A 19339-nucleotide genomic window follows, 5' to 3' on the forward strand; every position below is an offset into this window, starting at 1 on the left:
AGAAAATGGCTATTTTTTTTTAACCTTTATTAAGTAAGTAATGGAGGATATGAAATAACTATATATTTTAGACAAGAATAGGTGTCGATATCGAATGATAATAGAACTAAGATTGCTTTAAAATATTTGTTTATGCTAGTTAATTCATATGTCTGCCAAACATTAGCCAAAAGGAAGCCTAAAATTAATTTACAAATAGTACTAAAATTTGTATGGTGTCTGATATTTGGTTTGCAAATAATACTTATTAAAATGAGCAGTATTAAAATTATACTGTTTAATATAATTTATTAAATTATGCTAAATATACTAAAGTAATGTTATGCATAGGTTACTGTGAAGACTAACTGCACCTGATTAAGAGGCTAATAAATATCCTCTTTGTTGCTTTGTATCTAAAGTTCTGGATTGAATTAATGTTGGTGGTATCTAAAACTACATTATTGTATCTGCAACATGTTTCTTGCTGTATGTTCACCAATATAAGGGACATAAAAATTAGTTTTGACTGGCCTTACTAATCAGACCTAAACTATGGGTGTCAGGACTAGGTCCACCCCATTCAATAATATTCCACAATATTTCCTTACAAGAATTTCAGCAGTCAATAATACAGTACTTCCACAGTATTCCTCCTCAATCTTGACTTTAGGAAAGAGGCATGGGTTATCTTGAAATTGCATACATGATCCCCATCCATTCCTTTAACTCTAAGGAAGGTTGTCTGTCATGTTTGCCCCGGGCCATGCTTCCCATGATAACTCAAATGGATAATCTAATATCACACTTTTTAAAATTAACACCATAAATTCTTGAATGCCGCCTAATTTTGTGATAGACACTTAGTTTTGCCCATTGCTTATAATAGTTCATACTATTTTTAGTATGGTTTGTAATCTAGAGTCTGTAAAGTTTTAGAGTCAGTGATAATTAATTGAGCATGAAATTCAAAATAGTGCTAAGCTTCAAAATATTATTTCATTCAGTTGACAATTAGGCAGATGCTGCTCTAAGCCTGGGAGACAGTCAAGAGAGTAAGGCTTTCATATAGCAAAGCCTAGATGATAAACTGGAATTCATGAAGTGCTCTATTGACAAAACAAGTTACCATTAAAGAAGGTTAAAAAAACAAAACCTGAGAAATGAGCATAGCGCTGTAATGTGTGATACAGCAAATCTTATGTAAACATTTGGAAAATGAGGCATGCAATAAAACAAGCTTAACACTGTGCATCTCTTAGTACAAATGGCTTATATCATTTGCTGGTATTTTTCAGAACTGTTTTCACCATACAGCCATTAATGGAACACTTGGTTCCTATTATTATTAAAATTGCAACTCTCTTTTAAAACATAATATTGCTATCATACAATAGATTTTATCATTCCACCTCTCTGTGTAAACAGAGGCTTCTCCATATCCAGTTATATCTTTGCCAGAGTCCTTTTGGAATTTCATAAAGTGGTATGAGTTCCTTCTGACCACTGTATCACATCTTCAGTACACAGGCAACCGTCATACTTGGCATTATTTCTCTCCTTCTTGCCTAGTCAGGATTTGTCATTTTAGAATAGGACTCTGTTTTCATTTATAATCTCCATAGCATTTCAACAAATGGAGATATCTTCCAGAGTTTCTCCTTTGCTTGCTGGCCCTTGCAGAATTGTTTTGTGGATTAATAGTGTTCTTAAGATTTGGAGTATAAAACAGAGTGTATAAAAGTCCGTAAGAATTATTCTTTTCTCTTGACAAATATGTCCTAGAAGGAACATCAGGAATTGGTAAATATTCGCTTAGTCTATACATCAATTATAATCAATGTTTCTATAAAATTACTAGCCCTCTTTGGATTCTTGTAAGAGCAGCATATACAAATTCGTAAGTTCTTTTTTTTTTTTTTAACCTGTTTTCACTGTTTTTCCATAAATTAGTTCATGGAGTCTCGTGCATCCAATTCTATTGCCAGTATTTTTGTTCAATACTCATTAATGTTTTGGAAATACATATAACAACAAGCCTTCTTGCAGCAATATAGTTCTCAATCTTGAAACAGAAGTACATCTGATAGTTCTTTCACATTGAAGTTCTTCCAGAATCATGTTTTTAATTTTGATTTCACCTCTTTAGTATTCGCTGTCTTGAGCTAATTGCTGGCTCAATAGTGATATCGTACAGTAGTTTTATATTTAGAAATGTTTGTTATCTCCTTTCATGTCTTTGCTAGATGTGGCTAGTCCAAAGTACTTAGAGAAGGCATTTGAACTTCTGTTTAGTTGAAATCGTTTTTATCCATTGAACAGCTACAGTATGTCTTAGAACAAATTTGCATTTTCTTTTATTAATTTCAGTTTCTCTCCCAATATCATCTAGACCTCATTCTAGTCAATCATTGTATTCTTTTATGTCTGGTTGTAGCCTTCATCATCTCTGTTAATGTCTGACTTCATCTGTTGGATCATCTCCTTTGTTTACCTCTGAAGCAATAATCTTGTCAATCTGTACCAAATCTTTTGCCCTCTAGCTAAAACTGCAGAAAATCTTCTACTGACGTGAGGCTGTAAATAGAGTTATTCCTGCTAATATGCTGTTTTTTTTATTCTACAGTGAGCAATTGAAAATTGTTCATATTTGGGCTCTTGAGAGTTGTATCCTCAACAGCTATTAATTTGATCCACGCTGTAGGTCAGGATTGGGGAACCTGTGCCCCCCCACCCCACTCCGTCTGAAACTGATGAATTACATCTTCCAGCATCCCTTATCTTTGGCCATGCTGGCTGGGACTGTGAGAGTTGTAGTTCAGCAACATATGGAGGGCTACTGGTTCCTCATCCCTGCTGTAGATTCTTCTACATTGACTCTCACATTATATTCTTGTTTATTTTATTTTATCCCCTAGTGGCACTGGAATTTTCTCAGATGCATGAATTACAGGTGGTACTTGTGGATTCATTTTCATGGAATATTACTCTGGTAAGAAAACTAGGCCTTAAAACAAATTTTGTAATTTGTATCATCATCCCACTGATCTTCTTGACCTATTTCTATTAAGTTACCATTTTTATTTTTGTTTATTTGTTAGATTTATATCCTGCCTTGTAGATTTATATTCAGCTCAGAGTGATGTGTTTGTGCCAAATTTAAATTAATAATGAAAAGATCCAGTTTCAACATTGGATTGTGCTCTTATTAATATTTTAACTGGAGTTCAGAGTATCTTTACAAGATTGTGTAGTTATTTTAATTATTTTTAAAAGACGCCTTCATTGTCATTTCTTGGATTTTTTTTCCTCTTACTTTTCAGTCCAGCATACAGGTTCCATCCAAGCCCTACTTAGGCCCATTCCTGATTAGCTTCAGGGACCAAACAGCCTGCCAGGTGTTGCCCTTTGTTTAATAAAGGGATTTGTCTTGCAGTTCTTTTCAAGTATACTTCAAGTTCTTAATTGTCTATCCCAATCAAATTTAAATGTTCAGTATTTCATCATGCTTCCAAAAAATAACATCACACTATTTTGTTTATTTATCTATTATAAACTTTATAACCATATTGGAAAAATTCTAGGCAGTTTTCAGTCAAAAACATACCATGTTGTAAGAAATCCTATGCCTATTACCATAAAAACTGTTCCATATAAATAATCAAAGGTAAACTAAAATCAGAGATAAAACTTAAAATCAACTTCTAACATCCCTACCTCAAGGGCAAGGCAGATGAGCAATTCAGTCACCCAAAGCCTGGCAGAATGCTACAATTTTGCTGTAGTGCCTTCCTAAAAACAACATTATAGAGGTAGTCTTAGGGAGTCTCTTCCAAAAGGACTAATCAACACAAAGAAGGCCTTTTCCCACATTGTCTTCATTGTCTTGCTGGAGTAGATAGGAAATTATGCTGAGAATGATACATATAGTACTGCATACAGTGTAGCAGCCCTTTACCCAAACTCCCTAGACATACCTTTTTTGTTTAGAGATTTGGATACTTTATATCTTGCACTGTTTCTATATGATATGTTAGTCTGAACTTATGGCCCATGTTATGCAGTGTCTTATATATGATTTACATAAATGATTCATTCCCAAAATCACTAAATTAGACCAACAGCTAATTGGTTACACACACTGGACCACATTTTGTTTACTGTACTTGGAATTTAAATGAATGTGTTACTTTCTTGTAGCTAACTATGTAATGTTCTTAATATATATTAGTCCTTGTTTCTGTTTATTAACAGTAGTCAATTACAAATTAAATGTGAACCAACAGTGTGAGGTGGCTGCAAAAAAAAAAAAAAAGACGAGCACAATTTTAAACTGCATTGACCAAGGTATATTTTCCAAATGATTGGAAGTAATTGATCTCTCTTTATTCTCTTTTTGTCACATCCCAGACACTATATTTTAAGAATGATTCACACAGTTTCAGAGAAGGACATCTCTGATAAGGATTATCATGTGACTTAAAACTAACATCCCCGTGAGATATGTATGACTCCCACTCTCCAAGTGTTCTGGAAGTAAAGACGTGGCTTGGTTCCTAGGCCTGCAATTAGGTGGTTGTAGAGCTCTTGTTGAGTATTTTTTGAATGCTGTTGAAGTGGTCATGCTTCTTAAATTATGTATACTAAATATTGTAAGCCCCCCAGAGGTGTGGGGGGGGGATTTTGTTTTGCTTGCATGTTTGTTTTGGGGAGTCAGGCATCCTCAAAATCCAATAAATTTAATTTAATTAATAAAGGAACTAGGAATATTTAATTGAGCAGGGTATGATAGAATTCTTCAAGTAACTAAAAAGATGTCACCCAGAAGAACACCAAGACTGTGTCTCATCCGAGAGAGTGGAACATGGAATAATTGGTTTAAGTTACAGGAATTAAGATTCCAGCTAAACATTAGAAAAACTTCCTTTTGGTTTGTGTAATTTAGAAAGGTGGAGAACTAGACAACCATCTGTTGTGGATACTTTAATTTGGATTCCTACATGGACCAGGTGATTTGTGGTCATAGTCTAAGTGGTCCTTCCAACTTTATACTTTCCTATTATGTTTTTCTTACCTGTACTATCATCACATTGACAGATATTTAAATGGGTTATTATCGTTCACTGTAATCATTCAAACAGAATAATCAGTATATTCTTTACAATTCTCCCTTACTGTGATCAAGTGTGTGAGTGCTTCCACTTTGCTACTCCTTCAAAAGGAAATGGATATATACATCACCACATGCCCTTTCTATGTCACAGATTCATGCGTTGCTGTTTTTCTGATAAGTAGGACTCATAAGTCAATAATCAGCTAGGCTTATTAGGGTTTGCTAGAGATTTCCATTGGCTTGTAGCACTTAGAGGTAGACTACTATGGTAGTCCAATGCTACTAGCAAGATAAACCACACAGGCTTGATCACAAATTCCAAAAATAATTTCATTATTGCCATATGCATACTGGCAGACACACATATTCTGTACTGCCATGAAGTCATTACTTAAGAGTAAGAGAAAAGTCAGTCGTATCAGGTGTTACCTAATGCCTTTTCTTATCTAATTGTCATAAGTGAAATTCTTAACATATCCTGAGTGCCTCCATCCTTTTCTCTACAGAGATCCCATCCTCCCTTTGCCATAAACAGCAGCTTTTGTGAAGGTTTTGACTGGTCTGTTTTTTACTTCATCCTGATTTCTTTCTCTTCTGGCAGTGCTGACATCTTGTTTTAGAGGGGGGGAAAAAAACAGCAAAATATGTGCATTAAAACTAATTCATCTCAAAATAGCAGGCATTCTAAATTTCTTCAGACTGGTATCCTTTGTTAGTCCCATCATGAGATACTTTTTGGTGATTTTTTTTTTAAATTCTTCTCTTGTACAGGAAGTACCAAATTTCAAATTATTTCTATTACTTGTATTTTTATCATACCAGTCAATAGTGAATTTTCATAGGGTGCTGAGAAGTCTTTGATAATTCAGTAATGCCTGTTTAGAGATTGCCCGAAAAAGAAAATAAAGCCTCTAAATTGTTTTTGCTACCAACCATTGTCAGTTTTAAATATAATTATGCATCACTGAACTTCTATTCTTACATTTAAAAATTAAATGTAAATGTAAAATTTTGAATTTATGTACCAGTTCCTATGTGTACTGTAGAGAAATCCAAATAGGTGCATATAGGCCAATAGAATTTCTTAGTTATGTCCAATTTTCCTTAATGAAGAAAGCAGCTGTGTATCCAAACCAAGGTAGCAAAACTTAGTGATGGTCATGATATGAAAGAAAAGTAAAACTCTGAAAGTAAAACTAGAATTCTTCAAAGCACACCTACTTATAAATAAGGTTCATATTTAGAGATGACTATGAAGCTGATGGATTTATATCCCACTTCTCCAAATGCTTGCACAGACTGAATGTGTTTTATAGAAAGTTTTAGAAGATCTAATCAACTTTTCATAAAAGTGAAGTAGCAGTAATTGTTAAAACAAGCAAACTACTGCTTTCCTGTTTAGTAATATAAATATATTTGAAGTGCATGTGTGTGTGTGTGTGTGGGTAATCTCTAAGAAACTATGGCAGCACAGATTGGATAGAAACAGAAATAAATTCACATTCTAAAATTCTAAGAAAACAAATCCACAGGTACAATTGATTTAAAAATTGTATGTAAGGTTTTAAAATGTTATTAAACTGCCACACATCAGTATTTTAAAAGCTCCTTGTTTTTTAGGATGAGTTATCTCATTCAATCAAAGAAAAGATAAACTGAACCGTTTTTCCCATAACAGGCCCATTTTACAGAAATACTTAACATAAAAGTAATTTGTGGTTTATTTCAAGAAAATGAATTAAGTGATTGTTTTAGAAGTGTTTTTTTTTTCTCTCTCTCTTTCTCTCTGCCAAATGAGACCCAATATCTTAAATTTATACAGTAGGTAGACTTCACATAAAAATTAACTTAGAATTAAGTTGTTCATGATAATAGCTTGAATAAGAAAAGTAATGCGCACACCTGGACAATTCTCCCACAAAAAAAACGGTATTGTTACATTTAAAATAATACCTTTATTTTGTCAAATACTAAAAGTGAAAAGAAAAAGCAAGTGTAAGAATGTATTAATTCATCAAACAAATGGGAATGGAATACTGTCCTCAATAGCACTCTGGTTAACAAACCCAGGGAAAAAAATTCACATGAACCTTGTCAGAGAAAATGGATAAAAAAAAGACAATTATCCAGTTACTAATATGGCTCTTTTGTAGGTGCATATGTTTGGGGAGGGCCTTATTTATTTAATGTTGGCATAATTGTTTACTTTGTTTATTTTGTTGTTGTTCTGGGAAAGGCTATACAAATAGGAGTTTCACCATGGCTTGAAGCATTAAGACCCTAAAACTAGTATATTGAATAACTGAAGTTTACTGATCTGTATGTTCTCTACTGTAATTTAAGGAGTTTCCTTTCTGAAGCCTTGGGAATTTTGGATAAATCTAATCTTTCTCACTTCCATCTCTAACCCAGTGTTCCTCAACCTTGGCAGCTTTATGGTCTTCCACTCCCAGAATTCTCCAGCCTCAGTGTATCAATAATCATAGAGTCATTTAGGTTGTGAGTCCAACCATCTGCACAGTACAGGTATCCAAATTAAACCGTCTAGAGGGAGGACTTCCTAGCCTTTCTTGAACACATACAAAGAAGGGGTGCCTCTCTGGACAGTTAGTTCCACTGTCCAACTATTTTTATAGTTAGGACATTTTCCCCTAATATTCTATTAAAACAAGCCTTACTCTAACTTAAATCCACTATTCCATGTGCTTTACTCTGGAATTGGAGAGAGCATGACCTAACTTTCTTCTCTGTGACATACCCTATGTGAAGGATTATTCAGGTATTTTTAGACAGTTATCATATTCCCACTCACCTGATATTTTTAAAAGCTAACATTGTCAGTCTTTCTTTATAGAGTTTAGTTTCTACATCTCTGATCACCTTTGTTCTCTGACAAACTCTGATTTCTCTGAATCTTTTGTGTAGTTCTTGAGGTGAGACCTGACCAAAGCCAAATAGAGTGGAACAATTACTGTAAATATTGGAAATTATATTTCTTTGGATGAACTCTAAAATTGCATTTTCTTTCTTTGCAGCTGTATCAGCTTGTTTATGTTGAGTTGCAATCCACAACTGTTCTAAAATATTTTTCGCAAATACTATTACAAATCCCAGGTATCATTCATCCTGTACCTGTGGATTTGATTTTTATTTTATAAGTTAAGAACTTTGCACTTGTCTCTATTAAATTTCATTCTGTTACTTTCAACCACTTAACCTTTTTTCTAATCTCTCAAGTTTGTTTTGAAATTTATTTCTGCCTTCTAGAATATTAACCATCCCATTTAAAACTGTAAATTTTAAATTTACAATTGTAAATTTATAAATTGTAAGACTGTAAATGTGGTAAGCATTCCCTCCACCACTTCATCAAAGTCATTAATTAAAATACTCAGTACTTAGCATAATATTCTTCTTGATTATGAGTCCTATAGTAGACAGACTTCATTATACATTCTTGGGAATTGCCCCACTTCTTTTCAGTACTCTCCTTGTGCCAGTCTGTTGCAAATCCACATTCTTGGGGAGAGTTTGTCTCACTTTCTTCTCTTGAACCATCTTGCTCTGACATATGTTGAAGAAATACATTGCCATGCATACGCAGCTTTACTGCGAGTGAATCACCCATTGCAGCTTTCCAGTCAGCTTCTATAGGTCTTGCAGTTCACTATAAACTCAATATTTCTGTTTAAAGCAATCAGAAGCTTCCCATTTTGGATATGCAACTGCTATCTTGTCGTTGATGACTTTTGCAGATTTGGGGGTGGGGGACAAGTAGAGGTATCCAAGCAATCAAGACACTGCTTGTGAATTGGAGTTGGATTTCTCTTGAGCCCTTACAAAGGTGCATTAGCAGGAAGGTGGTATAGTATTATTCCATTTTAAATTCATTATCTAAACTTCCTTACTAGATGGAACAACTTATTTTCCGTTGTGAGTTTCCAAATATCCATGACCAACCCAAAAAGCAAACTCCTTTGGGTTGCCTTTTTATGAAATAGAATAAACATGTATATCATACTCTTTTTTCTTCTTCTTCTTTTCTTCTGGAAGATGTATACAAAGTAGTTGCAGTTCAGAGATTTGCAAACTCACTGCTCTGACCTCAAGAAGTTATTTTCCATTTGTAAGGAAGGCAGTGCTTAGTTCTTAAAGGTAGTTCTTTTGGTTCTCTGTCTGAAGGGTCTCTTGATTGGGGTAGTTGACACAAATTAGGAAATAATCTCTATAGATTGTGGATTAGTCCAGGAAAGCAAACTCTTTGCATAATATGGATTGAAAAAAGAAATGTCCTAGGAGCTGGGAAAAAGGATAACTTATATGAAATATTTCGTGAGAAACTTTTCTTGCAAAAAGAACAGCCATAACATTCTGAAAAATTTAAAAACTTTAGTACACCTGTGTTGCCAAAGACAATTTTGTCTATTTCCCCTAAATATTTCTTGCACTAGCTTGAATAACAACACAAGTTGCAAATATCATGTTCTTAAGAGGCTTTACTGACCAGTAAAGCCAGTAACACCTACCAGTATAAGATCAGTAACATCTCAGAGCATTTTTTTTCTTTCTAAGAAACTAGTGTTTATTAATCAGTTATTAATCAGTGTTTTCTGCCTTATAGGCCTGCTTCGTCCCCTCAGCTTTCACATGATGATACCCATTCACGCATTGAGCATTATGCTAGCAGGTATGAGATCAGGTGGTTTGCCAGGCAAATTTTCCTTGAAACAGTTATTTTTTAAAAAAGTAAATCATTATCACAGCCACCACTGCTCAGATGTTAAGAAATGAAGTTAGGGTAATTTCAAGTTTCTACAATTTATGGTATACATGTTTACTAATCTGTATGCATGTTTACTAACTTCTACTAATCAGCTTGCTAACTAATCCGCATGTAGAAAGACTGCATGATATTTAGAATGTATGTCAACTAATTGAAAATAGGAAATGACAATGCATGGTTTTATTTACCTCTAATGTTCTGCTTTTGTTCAGAACTTCAGTATGCAGTCTTCTTTTTGGAGGTATCCGTCAGTATAATACTGAGCGACCACATAGTACAAAATAGCAATTCACACCCAGTATCTAATCCTCAATACATGGGTCATAATTCATAAAACTTTAGTTCAGGTTCTGATGTATTATAAAGAAGAAATGGAACTGCTCTTTAAATTATAAAACATTACTATAGTTCACTTATCTTTAGAAAGCTAGTATCTCAAATATTAAAAGAATACTGGCTAAATTATAACATTTCTGTGCACTCATAGGAAATTGAGGGTGGGTGGATACAGCAAAAATAATACTTTGTTTTATTGTCAAGTAGAAAAGAATTGAAGTTTTCACATTTCATGTGTGTTGTACAGCAGATAATCTTATACCTGACTGAAAACCTACACAATAATGAGTGTTAGTGTGTGTGTAGAGTATATTCCAAGATCACATAGTGATATTTTTGTTCTCAGTTTTAACAAGGAGAAGATACAGTGAATTTTAAGATATTTTCCTTTCTCCATAGGCTAGCAGAAATGGAGAACACCAATGGAACATATCTGAATGATAGTATTTCTCCTAATGAGAGCATGTAAGTATGCCTCTGTGAAGTTCCAGGATACTTTTAACTTGTATGCATGCTTTCAGATTTCTGTAGTAAGTTCTTAAACATACAAATTATCCACAGTATGTATCTAGAAAGATACATAGAATTTTACTCTAGCCTGCTAGTTACTAGACACTACTGGTAGTCCTCAACTTACGACCACAATAGGGACCAGAAAATTAATTGTTAAGCAGTGCAGTCATTAAGTGAGGCATCATGTGACCGCACACATTTTTATGACCTTTTTTGCTGTGATCATTAAGTGAATCATTGCGGTTGTTAAGCGAGACATTATGTGACCACAACTTGCAGGCCTCCCTGCTGGCTTCCCCATTGACTTTGCTTGTCAGAAGCTGACTGGGAGAGTCACAAACGGCGATCACGTAAACTCAGGACACTGCAACCATTGTAAATGTGCAGCAGTTGCCAAGTGCCCAAATCATGATCATGTGTTCACAGGGATGCTGCAATGGTCATAATTGCAAGGACTGGACATAAGTCGCTTTTTTCAGCACCATTGTAACTTCGAATGGTCGTAAGTTGAGGATTAATTCTATTGGAGGTAGTGTTTGAAATTTAACATCACCTTATTAAAATGCATTAAAAGAAAAACAAAAATACATGTTAAAAATATTTCAATAGACACCACAGATAAAACATAGCCTTTGATCACATGTAGAAAGTCTGCTGATTTTCATGAAGCCATAAATAAGACTGAAATAGCTGCTGATTAAGGTCTTTCATCAAAGCTGCTCCAAAACTCAGTAGAGAAGACCAAACAAGATCCTAAGTACTGACAAACAGATTGAATAAGCCTTTAAATGTAATTATTTATTAAAAAGTCAGATGGGTATATTTGTGTCTATTCCTGGTGAAATCACCTTAATAAAATAATTATTAAAACTTTTAATCATATCAAGATAGTACTACCCATTTTCTAAGAATGAAGAGTTTGTATCAGTTATCAGCCTATTATATTACTATTTAGTCTTATCAGTGTTTATTATATAATATTTATGTACTTTTTTATAGAATGAAGGGGGAGTGAGAGAGAGAAAGAGAGATTTTAATACATGAACAATTCTTGTTGGTTAAACTCAATTGCTTCAAATCTTTATAACTCAACGATCAGGAACCTAGTATTTATGATCATTCAGAGTCCTCCTACAAAGTGAAAATTCTAAAGGATTTCATTTTTGAATCTGTTTTATTTTTCAATTCACTGAAATGAATTGGTTTGTGGAAAATATTATCTGTAATTGTATGTTTTTAAAAGTCACACCATGTAAGGAGAGAAGCATTACTTAAGGTAAACAGTGTTTAGTTGAACATTAATTTATGTTTTCTATCATTTAATTTTAATGGTGGAGTAACCCAGTTAAGTACTCAAGTTATTACTTACTATAAACAGAAAGTGGGGGGAACCCTCCAGATATTGTCTGCCTTTGGGAGAGATACCATGCTTCTAAGAGTAAATTTATATTTACAGGTTTCTAGATCATTTACCAGTTCTTAGCTCAAATTTCATCTAGGGTGTTGGCAATTACAGTACAGGTAGTCCTCGGGTTACGATGGCAATTGGGACCGGGAATACCATTGCAAAGTGATGTCATAAAGAGTGACATCACACGACTGCATCACTTAGTGACAGCAATTCTGGCAGTCCTGGTTGTCATTGTTAAACAAGTACCATGTGGATTGTTAAGCAAGGATCTCACATGATCACGACTTCCTGCTGGCTTCCCCAGTGACTTTGCTTGTGGGCAGCTGGCAGGAAACATTGGAAATTGTGATCACGTGACTGCAGGGGTGTTGCAATGGCCAAAACTATTCAATGCTGTCATAACTTTGAACTGTTGCTGAATGAATGGTCATAACCTGATCACTACCTGGATCTCAAAGTTAACAGTTTTCTATAGAAGGCACTACTCCTTAAAGAATGCCACATACTTATTAAAAATACTGTAGAATATATTTCACTTTGGAATGAAGGACAAATGTTTATTTTGCATGCTTCTACTTCCATCTTGATTTCAAGGCAACATGCAGGCAGTATTATGCAACATTATACAAAGCAACTATAATTGAAAAGGGAGAATTTTAATTTTTGTTAAAAGTTAAGACATCAACATAAATATAAATTCTTAGGAGAAATGACAATCATTTAGTGGAAATAATCCATACAGCTTTAAAATTATGAACATATGTCAGGAAATTACATATTAGGTACAAATTAGAATATAATGAAAGCCTGGATACAGGAAATCTGTTTTTAAAAAAATCAGTAGTTTGTCTAAAAGAAAGGGACAAGAGAATACATGTTAAATGTGTCAAAAGAGCAAGGAGCTATACAGATGCATCCTTTTTTATATGTATGTATAATGTTTGATGATGCCTTTTCAGATTTCTTGTGATCAGACCTTAGAAAGCACAGAGTAGCCATAGAAAGTTAAGACTTAGGTCATCCTTTCCTAGAAAACAAGCTGGTGTGGCATTAATTTGCAGCTGGAGATAGCAATCTTGGGCTCCAGCCGAGATGATTTCTGAGAACTCATTTTAGCTTGATAGTACCTACATATTTTCCTATACATTATTTGCTGTTGAATCCAATTTATTCATAATTCATTATTTTCCTGTCTTTTTCCTTAGACATTGTACCAAACAATGACATATTGTCTTATGTCTTCTCCCTCCCTCCCTCCCTCTCTCTCTGTATGTATCTATATATCTTAACCGTGTTGATTAAGTGCCTTATTTCTTCTGTTTTTTAAAATTAATTTTTATTAAAGAATTTTAACAGAATAAAAACAATACAAATTTAAAGGAAACAAAAAGTAAAAGAAAAGTGATAAGTAAATAAAAAAGAAATGAAAGAAGACAAGAAAGAAGAAAGATATAAAGTGTCTGTAATATAAAGTATTACAGCAGTTATAAATGCATTTATATTTTATCCTCTCTTATTTTCTTTAAGAGATGATGAGCATTTGCTAATCCAGCACTACTGCCAAAGTTTGAACCAGGAATCCCCACTCAGTCAACCTCGTAGTCCTGCACAGATTTTAATTTCTTTGGAAAGTGAAGAAAGAGGTGAGCTGGAGAGAATCCTTGCAGACCTGGAGGAAGAAAATAGGTAAGTTTATAATATCACTTCCATGCATTCACATATTAAGTAATTCAAACCAGCAAGTTAACAGTTGGAATAGATGGTGGCTTATATGTAATTTACCAATTTTACAGATGCATTTTTCTTTTCTACTTATGAATGTGATTTGTTACGTTAAATGTCTGGATGATGAAATTCCATTATACTTATCCAACTTAACACAAATTTTAAAATCTTGTAATAAAATGTAAATTTTGGCCTGCCATAAATAACTAGAAAATTGTTTGCTAATTTTGTATGTATGTATTGCTTTCTTTATTTGTACATAAGTAAATATATTTAATAGTTATGAAAGCAAAAGCTTGTGTTCAATGTAGAATTGCATCTTTACCTTTTCCTAGATGAAACATTTTATAAACGTGTACTTATCTGTTTACTAGTCAGTTTTCATCTTGTCTGCCATCCTGTAGCTTTTTCAGGACATACTCAGGAACACATTCTAATTTTATATATTTTCAGAAATGTGGAAATCAGGCCTCTTGTACTGAGAAAAAGGATGGCAGCTGTAAAATTCTTCTCCTGGGGTAACAGTGAGGTGGGCATGCAGAGGGCATAGAGAATGGCCTTGAAGGACAATGGGAAGATCCATTACTAAGGCAGCGGTCAGATAACAAGGCTTCAATCCATTTTAAGAAACTAACCTGAGGAAATGTCTCACACATGCCGCTCCCTAATTCAGATGAAGATAAAGTGAAGGAGGAGGGAAGCACATTCTGACTTGCAAGATTCTGTATTATAGCTTTTCCAATAAAAGTAGCTTTAAACCTATATGGCATTGGTTTCTTAGTCTGGTCTACCCTATAGAGCTGACAGGGCGCTATCTTTCAGCAGCCCCAAAGAAAATATCTGCTAACTAAAAGACAGTGACATTGAAATACATGAACAATTAGATTCCACTACTTAATATACAAGTACGTTTATTACTGTTGATTGTGAACAGATAACAAGCAACTCGTTTTCTATCTCCCGATGTAAAATAGTAAGACCATCCTAAGTCAGTTGCTTATATCAGGTTGTATCATTTCTTTCTTTTACATCATTCAAGGGTGTATATCAAGGACATTTCACAGGAGCCACTTCTCAATTTATGGAAGCATGTCAGCCTCTACTGAGGAGATTCATGCCAACTTGGTGAACTGTGCCATATGACATTTGAATTGAAAATGTATCAATAATATTATACAGAAGTGAAAAATAATGATTTTTGGATAATCTGGTGCAGGAACTCCATTATGACAACAGTTACATGGACTGAAGCCCTTAATTTAGTAGAAATTAAACCTTAAGTCAAATCTGGGAAAACAAAAGAACTGACCTTCATTTCAACTATAAAATGGAAAAGCATGGCATATTCATAAATATACTTATATGCCATTTCTATTCTTTCAATAGAAACCTGCAGGCAGAATATGACCGGCTGAAGCAGCAACATGATCACAAAGGACTATCTCCACTGCCATCCCCACCTGAGATGATGCCCATTTCCCCACAGAGTCCACGAGATGCTGAACTCATTGCAGAAGCCAAATTGCTTCGTCAGCACAAAGGCCGCCTAGAAGCCAGGATGCAGATCCTGGAGGATCACAACAAACAGCTAGAATCACAGCTGCATAGATTAAGACAGCTGTTGGAACAGGCAAGACTTCAGCCTTTCTTTTTTATTCTCCTCAGTGATTAAAGCCATATTTTAAAGCAGGTGATCAAAGAGTAGCAAATGTGTGATCACAAACTGGTATTAGCTGTAGAAAATATTTTTTTTAACTTAATTTGCTTATACTTATTCTATCACAGAGTAAAAATGTAACATCCTAGGATTGTATGCCGACTGAAATCCTCTGTAAAATTGCTTGAGAGAAAACCTTCTGAAGTTTGGTGAAATTTATTTCTCAGTACATTTATGGGTATGCTATTGATCATGCTGTTACCCTTAAAATAAATCATTATGTTTTCTTCTGGTACTTCAGCCTCAAGATGCTAAGGTGAATGGTACAACCCAGTCTTCTCCTCCTACCTCATTACAGAGGTCAGAAAGTAACCAGCCAATGCTTCTCCGTGTTGTTGGTAGTCAAACTACAGAATCTATGGGTAAGCTAAAAATGACACACATTAATGATAACGTCTTACACAGTAAAATGATAGTTGTTACCTGCTTTAAATTTTCTCTACTTGTTTCCTTTGCTAGAACTATATGGATTGACTTATTTGCAAAATCAGTTTGCTGGGAGGGCAAGCTGACAGTGAAGTGAAGAGCTACTTTCTGGAGCCTCGGTTTTAGAAAATTTCTTAAATGTAGTTATTATCTACACACAAGATCTGTTAAGCATTTTTTCTGCTTTATGAGTTATAGACATCATGTAGAATCCCTTGGGGAAGTGGCAAATAATTATCTTACAAAATTCTGATTGGGCTACTCTAATGCCTTGCCTGTGGGACTGTCTTTGAAAATAGTATTCATTTTGTTTTATTTTGTTGTGCTGCCCTGAGAAATGTTATATGTGCCTGTAAAATATAGGCATATATAACTTCTGACTCTTAAGTCAGAAATGAGCAACCACAAACCTAGGGATTACATGCATTTCCTGGAGTTTCATTTACAGTTCCTAAATTTTGTACAGTAGGCGGAGCTGAAAAGGTTTAGATCATTTTGTTTTTTGAGGCTGGAAAAGCATAAAATCCTATGAATTTTAGCCATGAAGCACCACCCCATCAATGTTTTTGATGGGATGAGCTAGAAGGAAAGCAGATGCTTTAACTATCTGTAGATTTAATACAAATACAGAATACAAGATGGAACTTCATCAGAATGAAATTCATCACTTGCTTCCCTCAGGTAAAGCAGAAAGCCTTACCTGAGGATTGCCAATCTCTAATTGAATGTTGTTGTTTTTTAAATCATAACATAATAGTGCTCAAAGAAAACTAAGCAAGTTATTTTTGGCAAACCTATTCTCACCTAATTCATTTCTAACTATTTTAGTATATAATGATTGGTGCTTATTGTATTTCTCAAAGCTATTCTCTGATATCAGCTCAGCCACCTTGTCTTCTAGATGGATGTCCAGCTCAGTATTCACTGCTGGAGTCCCTCAACAGGGTCTCACAACTTCTGCTGCTCCCTTGGCAAAGAAGGCAACTCCTATGCCAAAAACATAGCTTACCATAGAAATTTAATTGAAATCTACAGCTTCTGTGTACCTAAGCACCTTGCCAAAAAAAAGGGGCTGTTTGCAACAGCTGATAGTTATTAAAGTTCTGGTGTCCAAAGTTGAAAGTAATGGTTGCACAGATGCTTTCGATGAAGCTTTACTTTCACTTGTATCACATTTAATTGAGTCTGGAAATGGATTAGGAGCTATTAATGACATAATTTTCTAGTATATTTTGGAACAGCAAATGTTTTCTGACTACTTTCAAAGGTAGTTCCACATACAATGCAGACAGAAAGTTATAGCAAGGCAGTTCCATGTACTGCCTCAACATTTGTATTCTACTCATCTCTCAAACAGCAGTGCTCAAAGCTCACTGGTAAACCCTGATGCTATCTGAACTCTGCATTTTGTGTCAGCACAGTTTGGACCAATAATGTCAATCCTGAGTCATCTGTGTTCCATTAGCAATTAGGGTTTTAATGGAATCACCAGTTTTCCTACCTGGAATTCTTTGAGGGCTTCTACACATAGGGTTTTATGTGTAGAGTGACTGTGCCTCTGCACATACAACTATGTGAGGCACTGTTTTGTACCCTAAACACATGCTGGGAGCAGCAATCAGAAGTTTTAAGGCTGTTTGTCTATAATTCATGAATCAGGAGTGGCTTTGCATGTTCTGAACCAGTTATTGTACACAGTGATACATTAGATAGATGCAGTGGTAGAATAGATGAAGGCAGTTTACTTCTGCTTTTCTTTTTATCAGGTGAGGATGATCTGCTAAGTCCCCCCCAGGACACAAGCACAGGGTTAGAAGAGGTCATGGAACAACTTAACAATTCCTTCCCAAGTACAAGAGGTAAGCACCAGTATTCAACAGGACATAATGCAGGGAAATTGCAGACAGTGGATCTTTCTTGCAAATTGGTATTATGCTGAGAAATACATAAATGAAAGATGCAAGTCTAAAAAAGAAACCACAACATTTACATCCATAAATATTATGATTAGTTGAAAATAATTATAAAATGCTGTATAGTACAGTTCTTGCTCTCTTTTAATCTTTTGCATTTAATAAATTTATGTATTGGTATATTAACCAGAAGTTACTGTCTTAATTATATAATATAAAAATTCAAATATATTACTTTTATTAATATTTGTCAGAAAGGAAGATCCTTTTTGGAAAGTTAGAAAATTCCCACCATCCCCACCAGGCTTGGCTGAAGCCAGCAGTTTTAGGAAATAACAATTGCTCCATTTTATGTTTTTCTGCCATGACTTCTTCATCCATGAATAAAATTATCACTGTATAAATATAGTGTAGTATAGTGTCCTAGCATCCCAAACAGCAACCTGAGTTGTCATAGTAAATTCATCAGGCTTGTTTCATCTGCACATATAGAAGCAGACTTACAGAGAAGATAGCATTAGAAGGCAAAGAAAAGTCTGAAGATAAGGCACATCAGATGCCGCTAAAAGTCCTAGGAACAAGCACTGATAGAGGCCTTATAAATCAGCATTGTTCCAGCAACTTAAATAAGCCAAGGTGCTCCCTCAATAGTAGCAACCTCAGACCTCTCCTGAGCACAGCTCACTGGTGAAGTCTGAATTCTATAGTCAGTTACTTCTGAGTAGCCCTGGCAGGTAAGGGTAGCCACAACATGCATCACAATGTCATGACTTAGATACTTACCACCACATGGGTACAAGGAGTGTTGTTTTTCATCATCGCTTTGCAGGCAGGTTTTGACTTTTGCCTTCCTTGTCCTTGCCTACAGATGCCCATGCTCAAGTTGTGTAGTTGATTTCAAGGGCTAGATGAAGGAGCCTGGGTCTTAAGCATGCTAGGGCTAGGGTTCATCCAGGGATTGGAGCCAGTTGCTGGCTCCACAGCTCTGCTGCCAACTGGAAGTACAGGGTCTGATTTTAGGGGGCCATTTTCCTGGTATTCTCACTTGTCTGTGGAAGTCTTTTGTGGCAGGACTATGAGAAAGATATAAGAGGGGTGACATATTACTTGGTTTATAATAAACAATATTTTAGAATTGGATTATTCATGTTGTTTCACGACTGCAAGCAGACAGAAAAGTTTCCATTATTTTCTTTAGCTTAAATATGTGAGATCTGACATCAGGGAATCTTAAAAACACTAAGAATAATAATATAATCCACAAAAACAAATATCAAGCCTTTACGGTAATATGACACAATAACATATAAAGAAAATCTTCGCGACAGACAGAATCAAGAGTATCTTGTACATGATTGATATGTACTTTTATAGTCCAAATAGAGCTGATGTAGTAAGGAAGCAGTCCCTGGTTTGAATGTTG

The 19339-nt window shown here is 34.8% G+C and overlaps 1 protein-coding gene across 17 annotated transcripts in view; it reads left to right on the forward strand.

Moving 5' to 3' along the window:
* The window catches only part of DMD (dystrophin), an 886326-nt gene that overhangs the window by 857065 nt on the left and 9922 nt on the right, over positions 1-19339 (forward strand). For 12 of the 17 annotated variants that reach the window (XM_088144790.1, XM_088144792.1, XM_088144787.1 and 9 more), the window contains 6 exons: positions 9714-9779; positions 10611-10676; positions 13663-13821; positions 15247-15490; positions 15819-15939; positions 17770-17862. In XM_088144790.1, the coding sequence (XP_088000916.1) occupies positions 9714-9779; positions 10611-10676; positions 13663-13821; positions 15247-15490; positions 15819-15939; positions 17770-17862 (749 nt within the window). The remainder of the gene's footprint in view (positions 1-9713; positions 9780-10610; positions 10677-13662; positions 13822-15246; positions 15491-15818; positions 15940-17769; positions 17863-19339) is intronic. The other 5 variants (XM_088144791.1, XM_088144796.1, XM_088144801.1 and 2 more) reach the window with 1 other exon arrangement.

This window comes from Python bivittatus, unplaced genomic scaffold, assembly GCF_059951505.1.
Source record: "Python bivittatus isolate LINGU-HERP-01145 unplaced genomic scaffold, Pbiv_v1 ctg000350_np1212, whole genome shotgun sequence".
Taxonomy (NCBI): Eukaryota; Metazoa; Chordata; class Lepidosauria; order Squamata; family Pythonidae; genus Python; species Python bivittatus.